General features: G+C 36.7%; 1 protein-coding gene across 6 annotated transcripts in view; it reads right to left on the reverse strand.

Moving 5' to 3' along the window:
* The window catches only part of LOC134220390 (serine/threonine-protein phosphatase PP1-beta catalytic subunit), a 235,909-nt gene that overhangs the window by 117,527 nt on the left and 91,864 nt on the right, over positions 1-26,518 (reverse strand). For 5 of the 6 annotated variants that reach the window (XM_062699444.1, XM_062699443.1, XM_062699445.1 and 2 more), the window contains exon 3: positions 17,668-17,745. The exons of the other annotated variant lie outside the window; for it this stretch is intronic. In XM_062699444.1, coding sequence (XP_062555428.1) covers positions 17,668-17,745 — 78 coding nt within the window. The remainder of the gene's footprint in view (positions 1-17,667; positions 17,746-26,518) is intronic. 6 annotated transcript variants of the gene reach the window in all.

Genomic DNA, 26,518 nt, shown 5'->3' on the forward strand with positions numbered 1-26,518 from the left:
AAAAAGCCAAATAGTTTAAAAAGATTACTTCACGCTACGAGTAATAAAGAGTGAGAAATAAAAAGTGAGAAGTGCGAAGTGGGAAGTAAAAAGTGAACAGAGAAAAAATGAGAAGATAGATATGAAAAGTGAGAAGTAGGAAGTGAGACTGAGAACTTAAAATTGAGAACTGAAAACTAAAAACTCAAAACTGGGAGCAAAGAACTGGAAACTGGGAACCGAAAAATGAGAAGTAGGAACTAATAACTAAGAACTGGGAACTGAAATTTGAGAACTGATAACTGGAAGTGAGAAATGAGAGTTGACAACTGAAGACTGATAACTAAGAATTGGGAACCGAGAACCGGAAAAACTGTGAGCCAAGAACTGGGAACTGAGAACAGGTAATAGAGAACTGAGAACTGAAAACTAATTACTGAGAATTGCGAACTAGAAACTAAAAACTGAGAATTGGGAACTGAGAACACAATTCTTACGTTTCGAAGCGGATATGGAGTGGTATGCCGCAAACAACATCCAGGTGGTTATTTTTATATCAAATTATAGAGACGCACCGGCACGCACCGGTACCGGAATGAGTAAGATTCTTCTTAATCTAGGACTGCGGGAGAGCAGCGAATTGAATTCGTAATGAGGACGATGAACTAATATAATAGGGAAGCTTAAACAAATGGTTGCAAAATCAAAACTGACAAGGAGATTGTAACTCTTCTTATTCTTTCAAATTGTAAAAAAAAACATGTCCAATACTGCCATTTACCATCGTAGTATTCATATACTGCCCATGATTGCATATTTGTAACATTTGCATTTTGGTTGATATTGTATTTTAATGTTGTGGGATTAGATGCAGCAAGTTGAGTTTTCTGAACGATTCACAGGCTTTTTTATAAATTGAACAAAATTGCGAGCATTACAAATATGCGATCATAGGCCTATCTCTATGCGATAAATATGCGATTGTGGGCAGTATGGCACCTCCTATATGAATACTACGGTGTCAATTAACAGCAATATTTATTTCATGTTATGTACATTTATGTGGCAAACACGATAGAATTCCGGACATACAATACTGATTAGTATATGCGCAAATCTTACTAAACTAATGTTTTGCCAATTTGGCTAATCGATTAAAATAGGATTTTCCGTTGAATATAAGGTGACAAAAATGCAATTATATTCCACTCACCACAAACGCTGAAACCATGACTGTACCATCCGTTTCAAACATCCGTACGATCAAACCAAATCAAGAGCTTACCTGTAATGAGAAAGAAACATTTAGAATACATGAATAGGATGCAGCTAGCACATAAAGCCGAACAACTACAGACTAGCTCTGAACGATTCAACCAATTGTATCCCTACGGAACATTACAGAAGTAGCGTTTAAACGATTCTAACAATAACCAATTGAAATGAATATGAGAAGAACAATACTAACGACAAAATCGACGGACACATTACGCAAAACCTCGACTCCATAGACGGCACACTGAAAAAGGACATCGAAGAAAAAAATATAAATGCCCACTCAAGTTGATAATGACCGTACTCGAAAGAAAAAGCTGACAATGACAAACAGTTGACAAACGAAAGCACATTCCATTATACGGACCAACATTGTGTAAGAAGAAATAAGAGAATAATTTCCACCCAAACTAGAGCATTTGCTTTCAGGGAAAATATGAACGTTATTATGCCAATCCAATTGACTCTTCTGTCGACCTACGGTTTCTTAAATGATCAATGGGGGCACCAACATCATGAATACCCGGGAAAACTAGCTTCGAGTGTGTCTGTGCGTCCACACTCTAAGGTGAACGAACACCGATTTGTTCGAATACGATCGAAGCCATTACATCTAATAGGATTAACGCGGAAAATACACAAAGAAACGTTTAGTTCAGCCCGCTCACCCACTGTCAGGATACACGGGAACAGAACGATACCGACGAACGACGACGAACGAGTGCGTCGGTGTATCTTCTGGTGAAACCCAGTAATAAAATTACACTTTACCGGAGCAGGTGGGTGCCGTCGTCGGTTTTCCCAGAGCATTTGGCAAAGTGCGTAAAAAGCTATTTTACTTGCGTTACGCCTCCGCCGACGTTGCGGTGGTTCAGAGGTGAAAACTAAATGGAATTATGATTCCCAAGGCATAAAATTCGCTACAATGTTTTGATATTTTCAAGGATACGGTTTCTGAAGGCTGAATTGCGATGGATACAAATAATGTACCTTGCAAAACGATAAATGTAAGCCTAGCTGCAAGTATGTTGGAACTATTTCTTGGCAACATCAACAGTTGGGCAGTTCCGTTATAATATTTTTCTATCGGTGCATTGCTCGGTAATAGTTATAAGAGACGGCCTTAAGCATCTCTCTCAAGCTATTTTTTGTTCGTTGCCCTTTGACTACGTTTAATATAAAGTTACTACATGTTCCGGTATTTCATCTCATACCTCCTGTATTCATATTATTAAAAACAAAGAAAAGGATAGAAAACTGATTTGTTTTGCAGTTCTGTAATTTATATTTGACTGTCTCATTTGATTGTCTGATGATTAATCTGTCCGTGTAGCTTCTACTTTCTTCATTTCAAATTATTTTCAAAAACTGTCCTAGCATCGCTTGTCGGTTTACGGATAGCGCATCTTCTGATTACATAAAAAGGTTACTAGATCAATTCTAAAGGATGTTAGAAGCGCTTTTTTATATAAAAATGTTTGAGGGGAAAACTCCAAATGTTGAACGGTTAATTTTGTCGCCTATTGCTGAACTCCCATAAGAAATACACGTGTGTTCAACAATAGGCAAATAAATTAGCCGTTTCACATTTGGCAAATTACCCTATTTCTGAGCATTCTACTGCAGTTAGCGGCAAATATTAGCAAAAAATTAAATTTTCAGTACTGATCTCACGAAATAAACAAAGCGCTCACCAATATAAACTGTATCACCAACTGACTTTGTTATTCTTACAAACGCACCTAGGGAGGAGCCTCTAACAATTTTTGTCGGATCTTTGTCAATAATATCTCTGACAAAAATAAAGCTATGTCGTAGAAATATTGATTTCTTAGAAACTTTTCATTTTAAAAACAAGTATCTCCGAAACAGAGATATCTCCTACATTTTAAAATTATGAAAAATCAAAAGATTTTTCACAATGATTGCAGAAATTGTTCTCATTAGATAATGAATAACGATTAGTGAGAGGCATAAACCTCTCTCAGTCCAGTCGTAACAAGCCATGAAAACAAGTTTATCGTAACCTGATACGAAACACCCAGATTAATCCACCTAGCGGTATAATTGCCTTTCTCCTGCATTGTAGAACATAGTTTTTTGGCCATATCGTTGGAGCCCATTGTCCGAACTGGCGCATTTTCAATAGGAAACAATGGTATAAAACTCCCCGTCGAATGTAACCCATCATCTACACCAAGTTTCATTCGACGAGGTTGCCGTTTTTTGCTCGACACTATTAGTTTTGTTTTCCATTAGGGGAAGAGGCCCCAAAACGCCTCCCCGGGAAGAAACGACTTTCGGGTATTCACTTATATTTACCATGTTTGAGATAGCCTTATTAAAATAGACCTGAAATTATGTAGATTAGGCGAAAAAAGTGTCAAAATAATAGATAGGAATGAAGGAAAAACTGAAATTTTCCACATTTTGATGAAACATCTAACATTTCGGCGAGGCAAAACGCCCTAGTGGAACTATCCTACAATGTACTTGCGTCTCCACGCACTGTCCATACCAGAATGCTGATGCGCCGACGCGTGGTACGTTGTTTCCTTAGAGCTGCCGGCTAAAAGCCGTTTTGCCTCATGAGTTTTCCGGCAACGAAATATTACTACTTTTATGAAATGTGAATATTGTCAATATGATTGAGATTTTTACTAATTTTAATATGGCATCAGCTAGGTACAGGGGTTAGACAAAAAGGTTAAGATAGGCAAAATTTTGTCGAAGTTCAAATCAGCATAACTTTGCGTAAAATGCTCCAATTTCGATGAAACCGGGACCTTCGGACGCGGAAACTCTTCTAGTATACTGTCCCTATGCAAAACCTCGGATTGGCCCTTGGCCACCGGAGATGTTCCGGGTTTTCCGAGGATATGTTAAAAATGCGTTTTTCTTCTGCTTGTCGTTTTATCTGACGTTCACTGCCATCATGTTTTACACTCTCCCTGGAAACTAGAACTAATATGCTGACCAATGCTAGCTGAAGATCAAAAATTCGTTTGGAATACGCAAAGATATGGCCATTTTCGTAAAATTGGTACGGGATTGGCCATACACCCTGAACAGATGTCACTTTCGCAGAACACCCGGAACCTGTTACAAATTGGCCAAAGAGTCTTACAGTCACCATAATGTATCTTTAATAAAGATCCTATATTCATCGGCTTGGGAAAACATGAATTTTGACACCCATATACGCATTGTTTCAGACGGTACCAAAACCGGCCCCTCCTGGAAGGCCCTTGGAACTATATGCTATAAGTGGACACTATCATTCTGGAAATGTTTCTGTAATCATCGTCTCGCAAAGCCATGAAGATAGATACCCATATTTGCATTATTCCGATCTGTTACCATTTCATTATGTTCCCGGAACCGTTTTTACGGAAATGGCCATTTCTCTGCGTAGTTTTGATGGATTCTCGATCTACAGCCACCATTGGCCGGCATATTAGTTCTAGTTTTTGGAGAAAGCATAAAACATGATGAAAGTAAACGTCACATAAAATGACAAGCAGTGGAAAAAATGCATCTTGAACATACCTTTGGAAAACCTAGAACATCTCCGGTGGCCAAAGACCAATCCTAGGTTTTGCAGGGGACAGTATACTAGAAAAGCGTCCGGTTCTGATGGTCCTGATTTTATCAAATCGGATCATTCTACGCAAAGTTGTGATGATTTGAATTTCGACATAATTTTACCTAGAAACACCCATGAAAATCGTTATAGCTAAGGCATAAAAGCAGTCTATGCTTAGCTAGGGCATATTGCCCCTCCTTCCCCTAAATGAAGCCGTTTTAGTATTACTTGTTTGATATACTTTACTTATATATTACTTATATTACTTAGATATTACTTTACTTAGATATTACTTATTGCATGTTTTCCATTTTTTTCTCCATACTTTGCTCAATCGCTCATATTTCAGGCTGAGTGAATGCAAAATCGCAGGATTTGACAGATTAAATCAATTGCTGTTTTGTAACGATTTGCGAAACTTTTTGTAATAAGATCATTTGGCACAAAGACTATTTAGCATACTGATCATAACGGACATTTGGCATAAATTTGAAGTATGACAGATGAAGGGTTATTCGGTTTTGTTTTTTTTTTCACATAGAAAAGATGGAAATGGTCTGATGAATATAAACTGATGGAGTTTTTTTTTCGCGAAATATGGACAGAAAAAAGGACAAAACTACTTCCGAGGGAGGGATCACATCCACTATTGACTTATTCCAGTAAAACGCTTCCCTTCAAGAAATGATGCACACTTACCATTGCCTATTTTCAAAGCAGGGATCATATCTATTATTAGTCCGAGCAAACACCTTCTTTCAAAGAAAGAATAGCATCTACGGTTGCCTTTTTTTTAGGCAAACGGCTACTTCAAAAAAGGAATCACATTTACCGTTGCCTACTTTAAAAGAAGGTATCATATCCATCATTGCCTTAATAAGCATCCACCGATGCTTCATTCCGAGCAAACGTCTACTTCTAAGAAGGGATAACATCCGCCTTTGCCTTCTTCCAGATAAATGGATAGTTCGTAAAAAAAGGCAACGCATTAATCGTTGCCTTCTACTAGGCAAACCATGATTCTAATGAGGGGATAGCAATTACCTTTGCTTTGCTCTATGGCTAGTGCAAGCTTTCTAAGAATCATTTTTATCTTATTACCGACTGGAATAATATTCACCATTCCGCGAATATTTCAACACCACTCTCTATTGAAAAGCGGATTTTGTGAAAACGAAATAAAAAAACAAATTATGCCAAGCACCCGTTATGTCAAATGACTCTCAGTTTTGACGTTGTTCATAATTATGCCAAATTACCTTATATCAAATGGCGTTATGCCATAAATGCCAATATTCAAAATAGCTTGCTTTCAATCCAACCAATTATATTTTCATGAAGATATTATTTTCCTTATATTTCATGTGAATGTAGAAATTCTTCTCAAAAGATATATTTAAAAATTGTTTTTAAAGTGTCCTCAGCAAAAACAATTCATATCTTAACACTTTGATCAGATAGAGCTTCGCTATACTCTACAAAGTTTTTCGTAATGGAATTTTCTGCAGCGTCACTCACACGACCATTGTATCTAATTTTTAGGTGGAAAGAAAATTTTCAACTCACTTCTAGGAGGATTAATAACAAAACTTTTCATTTCAAGAGATGCGTCTCTTCATACCTAATAAACTTCTTAGAGGAGACTGAACCTTTAAAATTAATAGTTTTGATATTGCAGATAGTTCTTCTGTATGCTACATGCCCTACCCACTCTTGCCCACAAGAGGCATCACATGCCAGTTGTAGCAGAAAGCTAAGACTTTCAGATGCCACCTAAACCAACTGCGCCATGTTGCGCCGGAAGGAGTTACTTGAGGTGAAAATTAGTCTGAAAATAATGGAAAAACTTGAATAACCTCGTTAGTTTAAAAGGTAGAAACTCTCTATAATAATCAAAATGCGTATTTTGTTGGCCTGAATAACTTTGTAGAAGACCACAAAAATGTAAAAAATTGGAAACATATTTAAAAAAAACTGATTTTAAGGGGGTCACCCTTAGATAACGCTCGTATTTCAATACCTTTAATAGATAGAGCTTCAGAATGTTGTACAAAGTTTCTCGTAATAAAAAACTACAACTTTCCTAAAGTAACCAATTCCCTATTTTTGGTGTCGGCAGAAATACAAATTTCATCTAACTTCTAGGTGGATTAACCATCAAACTTATTACATAAAAAATGCGTTTTTTCATGCCCAAAAACTTTGTGGAAGACTCCAAACATTCAAAATCAACGGTTTAAGAATTATTCAATTTTGATCGTGAAATAGACGAAATCGAACACTGTGTGACTGTAGGGCTTGAGATGTTGTTTAGTACAACCTGAAAATCTGCTCTGTTTATTTTATGAAGATTAAGGACAACGTTAGTGCAGTATATAACAAGACCGCTAATACTGATCGGTCTCTAAAAATGCCTGGCGAATTTATTCTTCAAAAGCAATTTTACTCATCTAATCTTTGTCTTGAAGCCTAGTTATGCTATCAATATCATAAAGATCCGCCACCAATGTCCCATGTCCCAATGCAGTGCTTTTTCTATATTCCATCGAGGAGGGTTAAATGGAGGAAAATCTATATACACTCCCGGCCGTAAGTTTGGGTTCACCCTCGAAAAATATAGGCAAACATTTTTGGCCGTATTTTCGCCGTCTTACATCCGATTCCGGGTATTGTTAACTCAATACAAAGAATATAAGTATATCTTGCATCGTAGGTATTTAAAACTAATAATTTTTATTTTTTATGTGCTAAAATACTACATTAAGAAACACATTTTTCTAAAATTTATGTTGTAAAAATATGTTTGATTTTTCTCCAAATTAAGCCCACACAATTTTGAAATAAAAAGTGGAACGGAATCCAATTTTAATCATCTTTAATATGCATTGATGAAACTTCGGCGAAAAAATCTTGTATTATATTTAAAAATCAAAATGTTTATTCAAGTGCATGGTATGCATCGACCATAAGTTTGGGTTCACCCTTTTATCCAGTTCTAATTTGGGCAAAATATACATTGAAGAAAGTTAGTTTTCAAACAAAAAGTCAAAAACTGTACTTCAGACAATATTTGGCTAAAATTGAATTAAATCGCAACCCAAACTTATGACCGGTTTACCATATAGTATATGAACTCATATAAACTCGGATAAACTGACACGGTTGATCAAAGCGACGATGGATCGGGTGATGTGCGTAGTTCGAGTTTCAGGGGCATTCTCGAGTCCCTTTGAAACCCGCAGAGGGTTACGGCAAGGTGATGGTCTTTCGTGTTTGCTATTCAACATCGCTTTGGAAGGGTAATACGAAGAGCAGGGATTAACACGAGTGGTACAATTTTCAATAAGTCCGTCCAGCTATTTGGTTTCGCCGACGACATAGATATTATGGCACGTAACTTTGAGAAGATGGAGGAAGCCTACATCAGACTGAAGAGGGAAGCTAAGCGGATCGGACTAGTCATCAACACGTCGAAGACGAAGTACATGATAGGAAGAGGTTCAAGAGAAGACAATGTGAGCCACCCACCGCGAGTTTGCATCGGTGGTGACGAAATCGAGGTGGTAGAAGAATTTGTGTACTTGGGCTCACTGGTGACTGCCGAAAATGACACCAGCAGAGAAATTCGGAGACGCATAGTGGCAGGAAATCGTACGTACTTTGGACTACGCAAGACGCTCCGATCGAATAGAGTTCGCCGCCGTACCAAACTGACAATCTACAAAACGCTAATTAGACCGGTAGTCCTCTACGGACACGAGACCTGGACGATGCTCGTGGAGGACCAACGCGCACTTGGAGTTTTCGAAAGGAAAGTGCTGCGTACCATCTATGGTGGGGTGCAGATGGCGGACGGTACGTGGAGGAGGCGAATGAACCACGAATTGCATCAGCTGTTGGGAGAACCATCCATCGTTCACACCGCGAAAATCGGACGACTGCGATGGGCCGGGCACGTAGCCAGAATGTCGGATAGTAACCCGGTGAAAATGGTTCTCGACAACGATCCGACGGGCACAAGAAGGCGAGGTGCGCAGCGGGCAAGGTGGATCGATCAGGTGGAAGATGACTTGCGGACCCTCCGTAGACTGCATGGTTGGCGACGTGTAGCCATGGACCGAGCCGAATGGAGAAGACTCTTATATACCGCACAGGCCACTTCGGCCTTAGTCTGATTAAATAAATAATAATATGAACTCAAACTTTTAGTCAATGCGTACCATGCACTTGAGTAAATTTTTTGATTTTAAAAAATAAAACTAGATTTTTTGCCGAAATTTCATCAATTTATATCAAAGATGATTAAAATTGGGTTCCGTTCCACTTTTTATTTCAAAATTTTGTGGGCTCAATTTTGAGAAAAATTCACATATTTTTACAACATAAATATAAGAAAAATTTGTATACTATTTTGGCACATAAAAAACGCAAATTGTTAGTTCGAAATACCTACGATGTAAGATCTACTCATATTCTTTGTATTGAGCTAACAATACCCGAAATCGGATGTAAGACGGCGAAAATACGGCCAAAAATGTTGCCTATATTTTTCGAGGGTGAGTCCAAATTTTTGGCCGGGAGTGTATATAAAAATCAATATTTGTATGTGTGTATGTATGTTCCAGCATAACTTTCTGAACCCATTGATCGATTAGAAATACTTTTTGGAAAAGAGGGAGGGTTTCATTGTTTAGTAATCGATCAACTCTTTGCAAAAGAGGGAGGGTGTGTGGGGAGGAGTATTGTTCAGTTATCGATCAACTCTGTGTAACTTCTGAACCCCTTGACCGATTTCAACCAAATTTTCATTCTTTATATTAGGGAGGGAGGTTAGGGATGATATTTGAAAAACGGAAAAGGTTGTGTAGGGCTAGGGACTGACATTGTTCAGCTATTAATCACCTCAGTGTAACTTCTCATCTCCCCTTAGCCGGAGACGATGATAGTGTATTAGGGATGGAAAAGGGGAAGGTGTTGAAGAGAGGTATTGTTTAGTTATTGATCAACTCAACCCTTCATCGAAATCGTGGTTTGCCCAGTGAAAAGCAATCATTAATGTGTTTCCTTCTGGATGATTAATGTGATCCCTTCTTTACAAATAACCGTTTGCTCGGAATAAGGCATCGGAGGATGTTTTTGCTTCTTTAGATATAGATGTTTTCCCGGAATCGTCCCTTTTTAAAAATCGGTCAATGTTTTCAAATGAAATCTACCTTCTTTTAATCAAATGATGAAGTATCAAAAAGAAAACAAAATTATCCTGTTGACCAATTGGTTATTCATTATCTGATTGTGAAAAAAAGTGCCTATCAAACTGGCAATTCTGTGCAAGGCCTGGTACCTACAGCTAGTGGGGTAATATGGGGAAGCCCTGATAAATGGGATATTTGTTCTCAGATGAAAAACAAATACAACCAAGCGTTTCAATGTTTTTCTTGTATTAAAAAATATTTCCTTCGCATTCTGTTAGGATCGCATACACTTCAAGACAAATAATTTAAAAAATGACAAGAACTTTAATGATATTGCACAAATACTGCCTTGATTCAAGTCGCGAACAAGATATGCTTCAATGAGTGACGTTCACATGCATTTTCTATGATTTTCAGTAAGGAAGATCATAAGGATAAACTATTGCAAAGATTTATCAAGAGTTGTATACTATTTCACCTAAAAACATTTAGCGGAATTTCGCGGCGCGACATTCTTCGGAATGTATCAAATCTCCGAAACACATTTTGGGGAACGCACCTTCTTTTTTCGACAGACACTTCGCAGAATGTACCTTTTCACCGAAAGCCATTCCGCGGAATGTCATTTGACGGAACTCTGTTAGAATAAATATCATTAAAATATTTACTGAATTCTGTTTAATTACATGCAATCTGGTCTAAATTCATCTGGATTGTGATTTAAAACAATGAAAGAAGATAAAGCTTTCTTTAAATGACCACATCCGATCGGTATAGGGCAAAGTGTGGAAAGAATGCCTTCTTGAAATAGACACGTTTGCTAGGTATAATGAAAAGAAAGGAGGTAGTCCCTTCTATGAATTAACGCAGCTGCCCGGTATAAATAAAAGGGGAAAGATAATGCTTTCTTTGAATGGATGCGTCTGCCCGGTTAAGACGAAAGGAGTTGATAATGCCTTCTTCAAAAGAACGCATCTGCTTGGTATAAGGCAAAGTGGTGGGTAACGCTTTCTTTAAATGGATGCGTCTGCCCGGTATAAGGCGAACGGAGTTAAAAACACCTTATGTAAAAGAAAGCTTCTGCCCGGTATAAGACGAAGGGAGGGGAAACTTCTGAGATCCCTTCCTTAGCCGTGCAGGAAGATGCGTGGCTGCCAAGCAAGGTGGCTGAGTTAAACTCCTGGCTCGGTCGAACAAATTCATCGATAAAAAAATTTCTCGACTTTTTTGGGCATAAAAAATTCAACGTGTTAATCTCGTGTTATACAAATGCAAAAAAATGGTAACTTGGATGAAAATGGTATCCTCGCAGGAAATAATTGTAGATGTCTGCGCAATGGTACATTCCGCCAAAAGTCATTCAGTGAAAAGGTACAGTCCGTCAAATACCGTGAAAAGTTACATACCGCGAAATGTTCAACCGCGAAAATGATTTCCGCGAAATGGTTTTCGGCGAAATGTTATACAATCTTATTAAATGAATGATGTAGTTTGAGTCAACGAGCAAGTGTTCGTAAAATTAATCAGAAGGTGCCAAAATACTTCTTAGCATACAAGTAAATTACATTTAAACATTCTATACATTAAGAAAAACGATGATTATTAGTTTTTCAATGGTTTAGTTGCTTTTTCTCACGTGAAAAAAGTTGAAAACGAAACAATAACGCAGTTTTGTTCAGTGTACCTATAAAAGTGGGACACAATTTTTTTCGCATATATTTTTTAATTGATGAACTAATGGAGCAGTCTGCAAAACATTGTTAATTAAACCCCTGAATCCACTCTAAAAATTTGGTAAGGATTTTATTTATTTATTTCGTCAAACATAATGTAGACTACATTAAAAAACTTATAACTATGTTCTATTGTAACTAATGTTCCTAAAATATTTTCTTAGGCTCATACGAGGCATGGCTAAATCAATTGCTTCACAATACTGATTGTAAACAGACATCATTTGATTCATTGGACTAAATTTTGCATAATTTGTTCGATGGTGACAGGTGGCAAACAAGTTTCGATTTCTCAATTGCCGAGTAGGAGTGTAAAAATTTAAACAAGACAATAGTTTGGTGGAATCAATGCGGTGCGAAACAATATCATTCACAAATGAGATCATGGCAAATTCACGACGCTTTTTAATGATTGGATATCTATAAGCATACATCGCGCCTCGTACGACGGAAGTGGGAATGTTGTCCACCCTAATTTGCGTAAGGCATATAAAAGGAATTGCTTTTGAATTGATTCTATTCGATCATCATGTGATTTCATATACGGAGACCATACAATGCTACAATATTCTATAATTGATCTGACATACGCAACGTACAAAGTTTTAATTGTATAAGGATCTTGAAAGTTATAACTAAATCTTTTAATAAAACTGAGCATATTTGTTGCTCTATGGATAATAGTGTTGTAGTGGTCAGTAAAGGTTAGCTTAGCATCTAAGATTACACCCAAATCTCTAACCCTTTCACATTTTTGTACTGGTTGATTTCCTAGAGTTACAGTTATCGATGGTGTGCTCCGTTTTCTACTGAAAGTGATCAAATTACATTTCTTGACATTAAGTTGTAGTAAGCTTTTGTTACACCAGTTATCAAATATGCGTATTTCGTTCAAGTAGATGTCATTGTCAACAGTATTTTGATTTCCATAAATAGTTTCATATCGTCCGCATAAATAAGGATTTTAAGATGCTTAAGAATGAGTGATATATCGTTTACAAACAATATGAATAGAAGAGGTCCTATATGCGAGCCTTGGGGAACTCCAGATGTTACATTGACTGGAAGCGACTGTTTCCCTTCAAATCGTACTATTTGTTGGCGGTCAGTTAAATACGATTTAATCCATTTAAGGAGTCTCATCTCAATTCCCAATTTCTCAAGCTTGAAAATCATCATAGGAATATCGAGTCTATCAAATGCTTTGCTAAAGTCTGTGTAAAGCGCCTCAACATGACTACCTTTGTCCATAGCATTCAATGAGTAATTTACAAATTCTAAAAGATTGGTTGTAGTCGAACGTCCTTTAAAGAACCCGTGTTGTGCATCTGTTATTATATGTTTTATTTGGTTGAACATCCTTCTATTGATGATTGATTCAAAAGTTTAGGAATACATGAAATAATGGCCACTCCACGATAATTTCTAATATCAGATTTTTTCCTGATTTAAAATTGGTATTAGAAAAGACTTCTTCCATTCTTTTGAAGCTACTGGTTTCTAAAGATAACTTGAATAACCAAAATAAAGGTGTCGTAAATTCGCTTGCCAACTTTTTCAAAAACATAGGTGGAATTCCATCTGGTCCGGATCCTTTTGAGACATCTAAATTCTGTAGAGCTGCCAAAATCTCCGTTGCATTAATTTGGTTTACACCAACACTGCTTAAATAGTCAGGAAAATGTGAAAAATATTCATAATCACGATCACTTTCGGAAAATTCGGTATATGTCTCTTGAAAAAGGTTGCAAAAGAGTACAAATTTCATCAGCATTATCTCCTAATTTTTCATCTAAAGTCATTTTCGATGGAAAATTGCTGGATTTTAGCTTGGTTTTGGCATACTTGAAAAAGTTTTTGGACATGATTTGATTTCATTTTCGGTTTTAGCATTATACTCCTTAAGAGCCGAAGACATGGCTAAACTAAGTTGATCGCAAATATTCAAATAGTTTTCTAAATTTTCTTGACTTGTGTATTGTTTATAAAGTTTATGAGCCTTTTGCTTTCGGTTTTCAAATTTTTGATTTGTTTGTTGAACCATATTGGGTTTTTGAGTTATAATTGCGACGTTTCCTCACGAATGGTACTTCATTCCGAACAATGTCTAATAAAATTGCATAAAAGTCTGTAACAGCACATTCAATGTCAGTTTGATTTTGTAAAATTTGTTGCCAATTAGCTCTGTTCAATTTTGTTTAATGTTGTCAAAATTTGCATTTTATAAGCGAGACTATATTCGAAATCATTGCCATAAGGATCATGGTTCCGATGCACAAATACAGAGTATTCTATTGCTGTGTGAAATGCTTCATTTTTCCATAACGGCGATAGAGACTCATTTACACAGAAATCATCGAGAGTGTTTGTGAATAAAAAGTCCAAATAGCAATTTTGTCGATTTTTCACATGATTGATTTGATTCAAGCCTAAACATGCAGTTTTTCAAAATAAATTGTAAAGTCTCATTTTCACCGACAACTGGCAGCAAAATACTTTCATTCTCAGAATCTGGAATGAAGTCTGCATTACGTTGGTTGAAATCGCCGTAAATGTGAACTTTGAATTCAGGAGGAAAATGGGAAATAATTTCATCGGCATTATGGAAGAACTTTTCATATGAGGATTTACAAGCTTGATCTGGAGGAAAGTACACTGTTGCAAAATGTGAGTTTCACCATCAATATGCGTTTTACCCACACATGCTCAAATTCATTACATTTGGTAGAATCAATGAGCTCCGAATTATGTTTTGAGGCAATTGCGATGAGAACACCTCCGCCAGCCATTCTTTCCGCTAAGACGAGTTTTCGGTCATCTCTAAAACATTATAATCACTACCAAAACTTCCTCGCTTTTAACGCTTTCTGACCAACTTGTTTCAGTTCCTAAAATAACCGAGAAAGAGGAACTCAAAATTTGTTTATGTATTTCGTTCATTTTGATAGCACTTTTCATACGATTGAAGTTCTGACAGTATACAAGTAGTTCTGTTGCCTGTGCGTTTGATGAAGTTTTTGGTAGTTCGTCAATACCATTACAATTTTCTACGACTTCCTCCAATGAGTGCGTTAAGTTGATCGGAAGTACTATTTGTTGGTCACATTCTGCATCTCCCGCCTGCGTCAATTCCTTTAAAAACCCGTCTGTTGGCAGGAGCATGAAGAACCATTGCTTTCTTGGTGCAACAGAAAAAAACTTATCCTAAAAATATGGGGTATACCTATCAATGTGGGACAGAGTGTAGTACAGCCGAAATATTTTTAAGGATCAACTTTCTGTTTGATCTTATTCAGACGATTCCATAGATGTAACTGAAATGAGGTGAACCGGTCTAGGGCCGAAAACCTCATTAATAAAGACAATAAAAAAATGTAACTGATGAAGCTTTTCAAATTATCGCAAAATTATGCGATGAAGGACACAATTCTCTCTTATAAAGTAAATCAAATTAAATCGATGTTTTTATCTTAGAGAACCTTAGAATAACCTCATCATAGTTATTGATATGGCTTTTCTAAAAAATCTACAAAACAAATTTAAACACTGAAGAGTGAAAACCCACATGTTTGTTTTCGATCGCAATCAAAACATTCGATTTGTAATTTAACCAATTTTACATTTTAAATGTCCAGAATTTTGTTTCCTTTTTTTCTATCTTCCTGTTTTAATGGATAAAATAAAATTTGCATTTATTATTAAAAAGTTTGCACATTTCCATTCAATATTAGAATATTGGGATTGTCAAAGTTTTGGAACTTAATCATTGTTACCATGTAACAAGTTAAAAAATGTCTTAGAGTATATCATTCACCAGCATATAACCTTTGATTATATTAAATTAGTTGTGAAAAATACTAAGCTAAGCTAAAGATGTTAACAGTTGGTTTGAGAAACTGCATATTATGTTAGATTTTTGGGCAAAACGATATAAAAAAAATATTTTGAATCGTCGTTCAAAAATACGTATTGTACCTATTCTGACAAAATAAAAATCAAAAGAATTTTTTTTTCGGAAATGTATGAAATTTTGTTCGTTTGAAACTACGAGAAACTACATAGTACACGAACTTTGAATAACGATAATTATATGGAGTAAAGCCTAGATCATTTAGAAATGGGGCACATCATTTTAGAGATAGTGGCGTTCCTAATGTGGTGGAGGCACTGCAAGAGATGTGCCATTTAATGGGAAAAATTATATGCAAGCACCCACCGTCATACATGGTTGGATTAACTAGAAAACGCGAAAATGGTACTCCCTCCGAAAACTGCCAATGCACTTTTTTGGCCAATGACACTTTTTCGTGATTCTTGTGACGACCACCAGATGTCGAAATGATCGATGAGCTTTACTCAATTTCGCCTTACCATTCTTTTCGGACTATTTTTTCACAGTTTGAAACTAACGTGGTTTCAAAATATTCAATATGCAGGAAGAGAAACGATAAATAATTCTGCAAAATCCATCTTCGTCAAAATCTGGATTTTACACTTCATTCAGTCCCATGTGGCCCATACGTTTTGGCTAGATTTAGCCAGCTGCCATTGTAGCATGGAAGTAATGGCACTACAATAGTGGAATCCAAAAAAATAAACGCATTTGAAAGTGCCCCATTTCTAAATGATGTGGTCTTTACTGGTTGTAGTTTTCGAACTGAAAGTGGCCCAGGATGTTGAGTTTAGTCAAAAACTATTGATCAACATCGATGAAATCAAAAGGTTCGGTGCCAATGTGTACAAAAACTGTTTTTTCTTTGTTTTCTCGGAATTGTGTAAATGGATATATGCAGTTTCTCAAACTAATTATTCTAATCTTTTCCTTATAAAAGCTTTATTAAAAACTATGAAAAATTTTGAATGTAACCTTCCTAATATTTCCCGGTGACTTTAATTTCCCGTCTTTTTACCTCTTTTCCCGTTTTCCCGGTTTGATGGCCACCCTGCATAATATTTCACGCCTTCTTCTATTTCGTTTATTGGTCTGCATTTTGAAGCTTCACTGGCACAAAATCAAATACGACCGAAGGCTTGCCCTTAAGGGGTTGAGTCAACCAGCTCTGGGGTGTAAAAACACAATTTTAAACAGTGTCTGATAACAAAAATGCGGTATAAAAATGCAAAAAAAAAACGAAAAAGTATGGAATGTTTTTAGATTAAGTATCGATGGATACGGGGAATTTACTTTAAATCCCACCATTATTAGCAAGTTATGGGACCAGCTTCTCGCAATGATTGTACTGTGGCACAATCGATCATACGTCCGTGTATTTCTGGCCTAAAACTCCCACCTGCAGCCAAATATTTTCATTTGTGTGATTATCTTTGAATTTGTGTAATGTGGGACAGTTTTTCCGGCAACCTCTACTGAAAGCAAACAATTGTTAGAATCCGTAAACAAAAGTACCGGGAAATAAATAATCTACAAACATAACTTGAGGGCAAAATGGCTACGCTATACGAAAACAAATAGAGCATTCACGTCATACAACTTCCGTTTCTTATGTGATATCATCAACCTAAAGTTTAACTGAATCATCAAATTTCAGATCAGCACAAAAACAAGCAAAGGAGGCATAAACATAACCAGAGGTGAAAAACCAAGAGACAGTGGGAGCGCACTAGCGAGACACAAACAGTTCAAGCTCGATTAATTCTTGTTGGGTTGGAAAGCGGGAAACTATTTGGCTCGAAAATGGCGGGAAAACAGGGAGTGACAGACTGCTACTGGCTAACACATTTAGGTAGGTTGCATTGTATTAGGAGATGGTACTATCGGTTCGCTAAACATTTCGATTTCTACTACTGTTAACTGATTCCGGCATTGAACTAGCATGGACGCAAAAAAAATCAAACCAAACAAAAACTTTGGTACAAATTTCCATAAGGAAGAGCAACTGACCCTTATCTGACGAGAATATGTCTTTCAGTTTCCCTTTTTTCCTAGTTTCCTGTGTCTGTTGCTGTTGCAGTTTGTGTGCTGATTGGATGTTCGTTTGATGTTGGTGTTTTAATTGTAGAATTGTCGGTAGATAATAAGTTATTTGAAGTGAGTTGTGTTAATTTTGCGATTGATCCAGCAGTTGGCGAGGGGTCCACCGATAGTGATGAGGAGACACGAAAAACGCACACACAGTTTCGCGCAGACGGTTGAAATGTTTTTCAGTTCGATTCGATGACAGTGCATCGGTTTTTCATCGGAATCGAGAAAAACATCAATCCAGCGCGCGCGGGAATGGCACAAAGCAGCAGAGAAAAAAGAGAGAAAAGAAACAAGTTCGAGAAAATTAAATGAGTGACTGTCTTATTCTCCGGCGTTGAGTTGCACAATGTGCTGTGGTGAGCTAAGCCGCGCAAGAAAGCGAGCTAATGAAATGAACTCAGAATTTGCATCTAACTGAAACTATAACACTGAAACGGAAGAGGGGGGGAAGGGGGGTTAACCTTAACGCGACGTGTGTTAATTTTGAATGAACGAGTTAAGGGAATACAGACAGGGTCGTAAGCTCGGAAAATGAATGAAGTAGTATTCCATGGTTGTGTAGAAAGATGACTTGATGACGGGTATGATATGAAGAAGCAGACAGAGGATGCTACCGTGGCGAAATCCAAACAAAACAAGAGCGATAAAATGGAACATAAATGCAACTAAGCAGAAAATGTGGGATTTATGACTGTGACAAAACGGTTTCGGCTCGACTGAACAATTCATCATTGTCCGAGTAATAATGTGCGTCAAAATAACAACGTATAATGATTTATATTCAAATAAATGTAAATTGCAACAATAGAATCAAGTAGCAACTGTTGCTTAAGGGCTTGTTCATAGGGTCTTCAACATTTACAGTATGCTTAAAAGTGAAGAGTTCTTATAATTACATGGCAGAAAATTATAGCAATATAATTCGAATTACAAAAATGTTTAACAATCCCAACTCCCATATATCTATTGGCGTCTTTATGACAATATTTGTGTATATATGAGAACTCATTTGAGAAAATCGTTCGCACAAGTACAAATCGTGTTGAATTCAAATATTCGTTCGATTGTTCTTTATGTTTAATGTTCTTTAGGATGAATATCTCATAAGGTGTCTTCTTCCTAAAAGTCATGTTTCTTAGAGAAATATTTTCAGGACGAATATTTTCGAACAAATCTGTGATACTTATTCAAAATGGTAGCAGGCCATTAGGCCAAACAGTTGTTAGGGCGAGTGGTCATTAGGTTAAATGAAAAGTGAGAAGTCAGTTATTTGTTTTTCCTTCTATCTTATTCACTTCTTCTTGCTCTTTTACTTCTCTCTTTATGTTTCTATCTTCTTCCTCTCTTTTCTTCTTCTTATTTTTTCTTTGTTCCCTGCCTACTTTTCGCTCCGATTTTTCATTTTCCTTCTTCAATTTCTCTTCGTTCTGCCTCATCCTTCTTCATAATTCTTACTCCACCTTTGCTTTTTTTAATTTTTTCTTTTTTTTATCATCTTACTTCCATTATCAGACTTCTTTTTTTTTCGTTTTTTTTGTTTTGTTTTTATTTTCTTGTTTCTTTTTCCTTCTTTCGTTTTTCTTCATTCTTTCTCCTTTTTTCCTTCTCACTTAATCCTTCCGCCTTAATCCTACTACCTTCTTAATTCTGCTTTTTTTTCTTCTTTTTCCTATTTTATTCCTCCTATCTTATACCTCCTTTTCCTATATTTTTTATCTTTCTCCAATCTCATTACTCTATTATTCCTTTCATTTTCCCCCTTTTCCTTTTTTCTTCTCCCTACGTCCTTCTTCTTTCTAACTTCCTTCTACCTTTTGCCTTCTTAAAACTTCTTCTATTTCTTCTTCTTCCTTGATTCTAACCTTTTTCTTCTACTGTTTTCTTCTTCCTTCTACTTTATTCCTTCTCTCTTCTCATTGCCTCCTTCTTCCCTCACCCTTTTTTCTTCTTAACGCTTCCATTATCCTTCTTCTCTCTTCCTTCTCCTTTTTTTACTTTCTTCCTTCCAGAAGGAGGAAGTTCTGCCTTTTCCCATCTTCCTTAAAACTTCGTCCTCTTTCCTTGTAGTTTTTTTTTCTTCTTTCTTTCCTTTTTCGTTTTCCTTCCTTCCTCTTTCTCTCTTCTCCCTTCACTTCTTCCTTCAAGCTTCTCCCTTCTTCCATCTTTCTTGTTCCTTGATCCTTCTTCGATATTCGCTTTTTCAACATTCTGCTATCTTCTTTTCCTGTACTCTTTCTTCTTCCTTGTTCATATTCTTTCGTCCTTCTTCCTCCTTTTTCTTTCTCACTTCTTCCATCTTTGCCTTTTATCTTATTCTTCGTTTTGCTTTTCTCGTATACTAAGTAACATCAAAACCGAACTTTTGTTAGAAAGCTCGGAGACGGAGATTAAAAAAAAGTTTTGCACATACGAATTTGAGCCACCCTAACCCGTAGTGTTGTATACCAATCGAGCTCAGGCTCGACAAGGAGAGTTTGTATGTGTGTATGCATGTATGTATGTATGTTTGTGGGTACAAAAAAATTGACACACTTTTTTGCTGCTTAGTTTCCTCCGATTTGCTTGAAAAAGGTTGCATTCGACGCGGAATCCTGCCCAATTTCTGGCTATTGAAAATTTGCCCAATCGACCATTGCGTTCCGAAGTTGATAAAAAGCATTGAATTTTTCTTCCTTTTTCTCAAAGGTCTTGGAAATCAAAAATCAAAATCAGAAAAAATGTTTTTTTAAACTACTGCAATGCATTTAAATAACGCAAACAAATGTGAATTGATTGAAATAACTGAATCTATCTCCCATAAGTGCAACTTTGACTTCTCTCATGTGCTTTTCTCGTTACATTTTAAAATACACGAGAAAGGCACCATCATCGCTAGTTAACTGGATGCTCTCGACTGTTTGAATTTAGCACCGGGGATTTTTCGCCTTTGCAGTCACTTTAGCAATGAAAACGAAAAAAAAAACTTTCGTTTTCATTGCCAAAGGGAGTGCAAAGACGAAAAATCCCCGGTGCCATGATCGCTAGGTGGATTATTCTGGGTTTTTATTTTTCAGTTAGTTCTTTTTTCACGTTTCCTTCTTTTCTTCTTTCTGCTTTCTTCCTTGTTACTGTTTCCTTCTTTTGTGTTCCTTTTATCTTTTTCTATCTTCCATTTTGGTTCTTTCTACTTCCTTTTCCTCCTTCCTACTACCTTATTACTTCTTTATATTTCCTTCCTTCTTGTTTCATTCTAACTCAATTTGTTTTCTTCTTTTATTTTTTTATATCTTTTATTTGTGTCTTTTATCTTCCATCCGTCTTTTCTCCCTTCTTTCGTCCTTTTCTTCCTTCCTACTACAGTGAACTCTCCCTAACTCGATATTCTGTAACTCGATATTTTCTCTAACTCGATGAAATTCAAAGTCCCTTGAATCTAGCATACTGCGCTCCCTCCGTCAGTCGATATCTCCCTTACTCAATATTCCCTAAGTCGAAATAATTTTTCAAAGCATTTTCACCTCGATGTTGTCAGAAACAGTACATGCACGACGTAGTTAGAAGTGAAAAGTAATAAGCGAGAAGTGAGAAATGTGAAGTGAGAGAGGAAAAGTTAGAAGTGAGAAATTAAAAGTGAGAGATGGAAAGTGAGAAGTGAGAAATGAGAAATGAGAAGTTTGAAGTAAGAAGTAAGAAATAAGTAGTGGGAAGTGAAAAATACAAAGTGAAAAGTGAGAAATTTGGAGAGCGAGAAGTGAGAAATAAAAAGTTAAAAGTTAGAAGTGACATATGATAAGTGAGAAATGGAAAGTCAGAAGTAAGATATAAGAAGTTGCATGTGAGAAGTGAAAAGTAAAAAAGGAGTAGTTATATGTGCGAAGTCAAAAGTGAGTTGTGCGAAGTGAGAAGTGAGAAATGAAAAGTAAAAAGTGAGAAGTGAGAAATTCGAAGCGAATGAGAAATCAGAAGTGAGATATAAGAAGTTACAAGTGAGAAGTAAGAAATGAAAAATGAGTTGAGAGAAATTAGATGTGCGAAGTAAGAGGTGAGAAGTGCAAAGTGAGACGTGAGTAGTGGGAAAAGGGATATGAGAAGCAAAATGTGCGAAGAGAGAAGTCAGAAGTAAGTAGTGAGAAGTGAAAAGTGAGAAATTAGGAGTGAGAAGTAAGTTTTGAGAAGGGAGTAATAAGAAATGAGAAGTGAGGACCGAGCAACAAGAAGTGAAAAACGATGTTCTTTCTGTTTCCTTCTTTCTTTTCTCTTCCTTCTTCTGTCTTATATCTCTCCACTCACTTCTCACTACTTAACATCTCGCTTCCCATCTCATAATTATCCTCTCTCCTTCTCACCCATTTCTTCTGTTTTTCTCATCACTCACATTCTTCTTGTCACTTCGCAACTATCACAACTCACTTCTCACCACTTTCTTCTCACTTCTCATTTCCCACTTTCCACTACTCACATGTTACTGCACACATCTCACTACTCAATTCTCATTTCCGTTTCTCAGTACCCACTTCTCACTACTCTGTACTCATTTAAAAAAATTCAGTTCTCACTTCTCAGTTCTCGCTGTTCAACATTCACTTCGAACTCTCTTCTCACTTCACTTAATAAAAAAAACACATTTTAACTGTTCGGCTAAACGGCATTCGGCCAAATATGAATGTGTTCCCTATCTCGATACCTCCCTAACTCGATGGTCCCTTCAATATCGAGTAAGGGAGAGTTCATTGTACCTTATTACTTCTTTATATTTCCTTCCTTGTTGTTTCGTTCTAACTAAATTTTCTTCTTCTTTTTTATATCTTTTATTTACGTCTTTTAATTGTCTTTTTTGTGTTTTATCTCTTCCATCCATTTTTTTCTCTCCTTTTCCTTTTTCCTCTCACTACGTCCTTCTTTTCGTTCCTTCTTCTTTATAACTTCCTTCTACCTATTCCCATCTTCATTAAAACTGCTTCCTTATTTGTTCTTCCTTCTTTCCTCTTCATTCTTACCTTCTTACCTACCTTACCATCTCTTACCTTTTTCTTCTCCTGTTTTCTACCTCTTGCCTCCTTCTTCCCTCACCCTTTTTTCTTCTTAACTCTTCCATTATACTTCTTCCTCCTTCTTTCTCCTTCTTTTTTTACTTTCTTCCTTCCAACTTCCTTCTTCTTCCTTTTCCCATCTTCCTTAAAACTTCCTCATCTTTCCTGTTTTTTTTTCTTTTCTTCTTTCTTCCTTCTTTCGTCTTCCATCTCCTTCCATCATATTACCTCATTTCTTGTCCCTTCTCCTATTTCCTTTCGGCTTCCTTTTTTTCTTCTTTCTACTCCTTTCTTCCTTCTCCCTTCTTCCATCCTCTTTTTTCCTTATCTCTCTTTTATCTCATTTCTTCAACCTTCACTTTTTTTCCATCACTCTTATTTCTTCTTCCTTATTCCATTTTCCTCTTCCCTTTGCCTTCTTTTTCTTCTTTCTACTTTCTCCATCTATTTTCTATCTTCTTTCATCTTTCTTATTTTCTACTATCTAATATTTTTATTCTTCTTTCGTTTGTCTTCTTTTTCTAACTTATTTTTATTCTTTCTTTTTCATTTTTTCAACTTCTAGAGTACTTCTACTTCCTTCCTTTTTTCTTTTTACTTCCATATTATTTCTTCTTGTTACTCCTTTCTTCTTTCTTACTTCTAATATATTCGTTCCTTACTTCTCATTTTTGGTTAATAATATCCGTATTTGGATTATTTTTTTGTAAAATCTTTGATGACAACATAGAAGAAATTAATAGATATCAAAAACAACTTACAATTTTATAAAACCGTTCAATTTGGTTACGGACCTATCAAATGTCTTACCCACTAGGCTTAATGGCTTTTTGTCCTGATGACCATTATCATCATCATACGAAACGACATATGTGATTTTGTAAACAAAAATTAAAATGTCACGCAACACTAAAGATAGATTAGATAGAGGAGACTGTGATACGGCTACCTGTCGATGGTGTTGATTTGTCTGAGAGTGCTATCAGATTCGACAAATCGTCGTTTGAGACTTTGTTTAGAAAATCACATAAGTCGTTTTGAACAAGTGTACTTCAAGCTCCTTAGCCGTGCGGTAAGACGCGCGGCTACAAAGCAAGACCATGCTGAGGGTGGTTGGGTTCGATTCCCGGTGCCGGTTTAGACAATTTTCGGATTGGAAATTGTCTCGACTTCCCTGGGCATAAAAGTATCATCGTGTTAGCCTCATGATATACGAATGCAAAAATGGTAACCTGGCTTAGACACCTCGCAGTTAATAACTGTGGAAGTGCTTAATGAACACTAAGCTGTGAGGCGGCTCTGTCCCAGTGTGGGGATGTAATGCCAATAAGAAGAAGAAGACTTCAAGCTTCGTCTTACACTTTTCGATATCCTCTTTAATTTTTTTCCATTCACTTCGATAGCTTTTCACTCATTATATTACCTTTTCCATTCGTCTTCCTTTTAAGTAATATCAGGATTTTCAATCAAACATTAATCTTTACTAATATTAGCTAATATCAATTGCCAACAGTCCCGTTATTTCTTCTATTTGGCGTTATGGTTTCATGGTAGTAAGGAAAAAGAGTTCAAAATATAACAGCAAATGCTTCAAATCAAGATACGATTTTCAAACGATACTTCGCTGGCGAGTTCTTATTACTTGATAATTTTGAAGTAAGATCGCGGGTTAGTTTTAATCATCCTCGCTTTTTTGACAATTTGATTTTTCCCATCCCTGCTTATTATTATCATTTCTGTGCTATTTTTAAGATTATTCTTTTCTTTATTATCTGCCTACTTGTTGGTTGTTTCATATTCTTCTTTCATTATTTTATTGAATCCATTTTTGCCTTTCTCGTACAACAAAGTTGTACCGAAAGGCTATAAAATTGCTTCAAAAAAGAACTTTTGATAGAAGGCCCGGAGACCCATAGTGTTATATACCGATCGACTCAGCTCGACGAACTGAGGTGATGTCTGTATGTGTGTATGTATGTATGTGTGTGAATGTGTGTATGTGTACAAATTTTGTAGACACATTTTTTGGAACTTAGCATTATCCTATTTACTCGCAACAAGTTGCATTCGACGGGGAATGCAGTTCCATTGTTTGCTATTGAAAGTTGGCTCGATCGGACATTGCATTTCGGAATTAGTGAAAAATCATTGTTTTTTCCCAAGGGAAAAAAAATTCAAAACCGAAAAATTATTTTTTTCGAAAATGGTGGCAATACATTTTAACTAATGCAAAAACATGCAAAATGATCGAAAAATGTGATCTATTCTCCTAAAGAGCTTTTTTGACCTTTCTAATGTGATTTTTTCAATATATTTTATAATGCACGAGAAAGGCATCATCACTGCTAGGTGGATTCATCTGGGTTTTTCTCCTTCTTACAATAAAATTATTTGTATCTAAATATTTAGCAATTTTAATTAATCAATTCACAAATATTTTTCACCTTACTAAATGTGCCTGTCAGCAGATTGCGCGTAAAGAAAACTTATCAAATCAAACTGAAACAAAGTGAGCAATAACAGCTTTCAGCCTATTGGTGTACTAAACTAAATATTATAAATAGTAGCCCATTGCTCATTTGGAACAAGAAAGATTGCCGTTATCGCATAGGGCTCATGGTTGTTCATAGCAATCCTGTTATTTTTGGAAATCGGCAGTTGAATTACGTACATAGTTACAGAAACCCACATCGCAAATCACACCGGCAATATATTCCTCAATTTAGCACAAATTAGCTTTTCAAAATGTGATAGATTCCTCCCACACATAAGGCCTCCATTGCAGATTCCGATGGCATTCAACCAGAACAAACCACAACCTTTTCCAGAAAAAAAATAATCACCTGCCGATGTTATAAACTGCTGTCGCCAAACCAGATCGCAATCGCCTCCAATTCCCCAAAGGAGATCCCCGTCTTCCGTGATGGGACCCCATTAGGCACCGTGCGCTCATAAATGGAACATACGATACACGTCACCTTTTGCCTAACCTACAAACCTAATTCTGGACGGAAGCTCTTCTACCCCCGGGAATATACTTCATCATAACAAAAAAAAACACAGCACCGCACGCTAACTCAAGACTCAAGAGGCCGCTCGACGGAGCAAGAAAGAAAAAGTGTGGCGGGTTATTGAATTTATTTACTTCTTGCTCCCACAAATAAACGAACGTACACCGCTGCCACTATATCGAACGAGTACGATGATGACGATGCCGATGGAAATCAGAAATCAAGGAAAATGCCACCCTCTCGCCACCTTTTGCTGCGGGTTTCTTTGTGCCATGAATAAAAATAGCTCCGTTTTTTCCGGAATGATAAATATATGCAACAACTTATCCGGAGTTCGAAGGCAACTTGCGATGCGACCTTCAGCAGTCAGGAGCGGCGCAGCGCGGCAGCATACAGAACATCAGGGAATTGCATGTCAATCAGGTGCCAGAATTCTGCCATTCCCATGCACCAAGGAGGGTCCAGTCCGATTCGGGTCACAGAGTTAATCGGATTGTTCCGGGGGTGGGAAGCGATGAATATTCATCGGGTTATAGATTGGCAAGGCTTCCGGCAAACTGTGCCGAACGAATTAATTTAAACGGGAATAAGGTACAATTTGTTGAGCTGCCCTTTAGCGTTTTTTTTTCGAGGAGATCAAAGGACTCGTCCTGACACGCGCGAAACAGTGACCTGCTGGATAATTTCCCGTTGAAATTAGGTTTTAAACTGGAAAGGTACGAACCACCCACGCAGAGGCTCAGCTCGTCA

This window comes from Armigeres subalbatus, chromosome 3, assembly GCF_024139115.2.
Source record: "Armigeres subalbatus isolate Guangzhou_Male chromosome 3, GZ_Asu_2, whole genome shotgun sequence".
Taxonomy (NCBI): domain Eukaryota; kingdom Metazoa; phylum Arthropoda; class Insecta; order Diptera; family Culicidae; genus Armigeres; species Armigeres subalbatus.